This window comes from Sinocyclocheilus anshuiensis, unplaced genomic scaffold (genome assembly GCF_001515605.1).
Source record: "Sinocyclocheilus anshuiensis isolate Anshui unplaced genomic scaffold, SAMN03320099.WGS_v1.1 scaffold2166, whole genome shotgun sequence".
NCBI lineage: Eukaryota > Metazoa > Chordata > Actinopteri > Cypriniformes > Cyprinidae > Sinocyclocheilus > Sinocyclocheilus anshuiensis.
In genome coordinates this window covers 982,717-986,149 of record NW_015557079.1, presented here as the reverse complement: position 1 = coordinate 986,149, position 3,433 = coordinate 982,717, and the positions used below count along the sequence as shown (strand labels likewise).

General features: G+C 37.5%; 1 protein-coding gene across 5 annotated transcripts in view; it reads left to right on the top strand.

Moving 5' to 3' along the window:
• The window catches only part of LOC107676863 (1-acyl-sn-glycerol-3-phosphate acyltransferase gamma-like), a 32,503-nt gene extending 29,996 nt beyond the window's left edge, over positions 1 to 2,507 (top strand). For all 5 annotated transcript variants that reach the window (XM_016471569.1, XM_016471573.1, XM_016471570.1 and 2 more), the window contains one exon: positions 908 to 2,507. In XM_016471569.1, coding sequence (XP_016327055.1) covers positions 908 to 999 — 92 coding nt within the window. In that variant the 3' untranslated portion in view covers positions 1,000 to 2,507. The remainder of the gene's footprint in view (positions 1 to 907) is intronic.
• Positions 2,508 to 3,433: the final 926 nt, after the last annotated feature.

Below are 3,433 nucleotides of genomic sequence, written 5' to 3'. Positions count from 1 at the left end.
TTAAATATCACGTTAATGGGGTCGTTTTTCAACCCGCGGACATGAAAAACAACCCGCGGCAACAGTGTTAAAGCAGTGTTAACTAACACTGGAAGTGGATAGTTTTCTGATAGCGCATCAAGAACCGGTACTTAAAAAACCTGGTACCGTAACGTTTTCATTTTTTTTAGTACTGACTTGGTACCGAAATACCGGGTCTTTTGACAACACTAGTTGTATTATATATTCAGTATTTCATGCAAACAAATTTTTTTCGTATTGCTTTAGCATCATTTTTGTTCATGGTAAAGTGCATCCACTTATCCATGTTATCCATGTTGTATGCATAAAACAAAACATGCCATTGGAAAAGATCTAAGTGATGTTTTTGAGCAATAGTTTTAGCCCTCTGAAAACTGCTGGCTGAAACCATGATTTTTGTTGTTGCCAAAATGAACGTGCATCACTAAGTAATGCATAAAAAAAACAATAAATTATCTAAATTGTCCCTTTCCTCTAAATGATAAATAATGTTTGCTTTTGTCTAGCAATAATTGAGATTCATCTGTGTGTCCTTAGTTGTTTTTATGATTGTACGATTGTTTGTTTTTTTTATTTACCTTCTCTCCTAACCATTCATTGATTGGATGGTTTTGCCATGTTTGACTATGGCAAGAACTAAAAGCTATTTACTATTTAAAGAAAAACCTTTAACTAGTAAATAGCTTTACTATTTAATTACTTTACTATTTAATGTGTGCCAAAACATGAAAGTAAACTGCTTTTGTTAAGTGCAAGAGGTGAATATACCCTATTCAAAAGAGCATAAGATTAAAACTCTAAATTCTCAGATTTGATAAATTCCTGCACAAATGTTTATGTCATGGCATCAGATGTGATTTCCTTGTCACTGTTTCTCTCTCTGCAGCTTCTGTAGCAGTCCGTCGGCTCATCGGTGTAACCGAAGTGAAGAAGACCGGATCCAGCTACGGCAACACAGAGGCCAAGAAGGAGAACTAAACATTTTTAGCGTGTCAACACCATGTGGCCACTGTATCGCTCACCCTGCAGTCCAGCCTCAGGCTCAAAGCTGCCCTTCTTTTTCTGTAGGCAAAGCTGCCTACAGTTACCCTTCTTTTTACAAAAAAAAAAGTAATTAAAAAAATATTAAAATCTCAGCATTGGGAGGTATATAGGGATATAACTGTAGATTTAACTTAATACACTAGTCTATAAACATTATGATCATTTTTATGAACCAACTAAATGGGAAATAGAGGAGAAACACTCGTCAGCTGCGGATCGATGACGAAACGCTCGTCTTCTCCGGCGGAGAAAGATGAGATGAACCAGAGAGACCAACTGCTGGTACTAATCACCCGATCAGTGACTTGTCCCTCCTGTTTAGCCCCGCCCTTTAATACGATAAGACCCGCCCTTTCCCCCAAACAAGCCCACTTCTTGTCATAGTTCTCCATTAATATTTATCATCTCCAGAAGTGCTTTGTAACACTTCCTTCACTGCATCTACAATTTCATTACTTGTTTCTTCACAACGTTCCTCTTTGGATCTTCACCCAAAACCGCACGGAGTCACTCGGACTGATTTTCTGTGATCAGAATTTCACGTCACGGGTCGGCAGAGCGTGCTGCGTTTGAGGAAGACAAACAGTCCAGCCGATTAGCAGTGATGGTCACCACACAGCCCCTACCCAACAAATGAACTGTTGTAGATCTTTGGTCTGTCGCAGCTGGAGTGACTTTGGCAAAAACTGTTCAATGTGACCAACTTGATGGTAATAGATATAGACTGAGCAAGGAAAAGCATGTTTTCTGTGACTTCTGTACTCCCATTTTTTGAGACCTTTTCACAATGGTGTCTTAACCCACTGCATCACCATTGTATTACTGGCTATGCTGAATAAGCGATAAATGTTTTCTACCAATGTACTCCAGTTCACCTAGAGCATCTCTTTAGTTAGTGAGCAGTTTTGTCAAAAAATTGAAGGCCCATGGACCATGATTCAGTTGCCCAATCTCTCTAGCCATGTGTAACTTAGGAAATACAGGGGATGACGAGTGAGAGTGTGAGAGTAGCTGAATGACCAAGAAGAAAATGAGTTCTATCAATAAAAAAAAAGAGTGTGAACTAATGACACTAATGGTTTGTAAATAAACTCTAGAAGTTTCTTCTTGACTCAAATCCACCTGAATTCGCAGTACCTTTATGGTTTTACACTTCATTTAAATTTGTCTCTCTTTTAGTCATCCATTGTTTTCAGTGTGCAACTTGGTACTTTTTCATGGCTAAACAGGAAACTAATCGTGCAAGCCTTAACGGAACAGATCAGTGCAGCTTTGTTTGGTGTGCGCTTGGACAGTCCAGTGTGGTTGTGATTCTCATATATTGTTCAGGTTTGCTGACCCTCAAATCATGTGTAGATCACAGATAGTGTTCGTCTAAAAGAGCTTCAGATGCAGTGACGTGGGTTTGGAAGATCTGCATGAAACGAGTGTAGCAGGTGTGAGGTTTGTAATTTAGGTCAAAGACCTAATTCATTAAACTAAAATATTATTGTACAAGGTTTACTTTTTACCATAACCTGGTTTGAAGGAATAATGAGTTTAATGTATTTTTATTTTCACAAGTTATTTCTGAGAGACTGAATGTATTAATTTCACAAAAAAGCAGTGATTCCCACTGCAAAGTTTTTATTTTTGAGATGATACTGCTGAAAGAAAAATAATCCATGTAATGTATGGGTGACGTTTCAGAGTGCGCTTGCTGATCTGGGATTGTAGATAAGACCACTACAGACAGGGTAGGACTCTGAGCCAAGATCAGTGCTACTGTAGTACTCTGATGCTGTTATGAGTGATACCTGATCTGAGGCTTGAATTATGTTATGAGTGATACCTGATCTTGTAATAAATGTTGCTACTGTAAACTGAAGTATGGGACTGACAAAACTGCGTTATTAGAGCACAGACTAAGTGGTGGGCTTTGGAACCGATGCTAAATATTATTGAGAGTGTTTCTGACTTGCTTTCAAATCCCTCCTCAAAAAAAGCCGTATGTGAACGGAGGTCGAGTAGAACTAGAAATTTAGTCTGTTAAAATCACAACGTTTTTTGTATCCTATTTCAGATCAATTAAAGCATTCAGTGTATGATTGAAACGAGTCGTTTCATTTCATTCAATGAATAACCAGGTAGTCTATAGGAATGGGCATTTTATATATGAATCTAATGAAAGATGTATTAACTGATAACACCTTGTAATTAATAGAACTGAGAGAAAAAAAAAGATCCACTTATTAATAACTGGAATAGGTTGTTAGATAAGTATATAAACTAACAACCAACAGTCAAATGTTTTGGATTTACTTATGAAACTTGATCTGTGGGCGTATGCTTAAATGCCTGAATTTTTTCAGAAAAACTAACTTTTTGA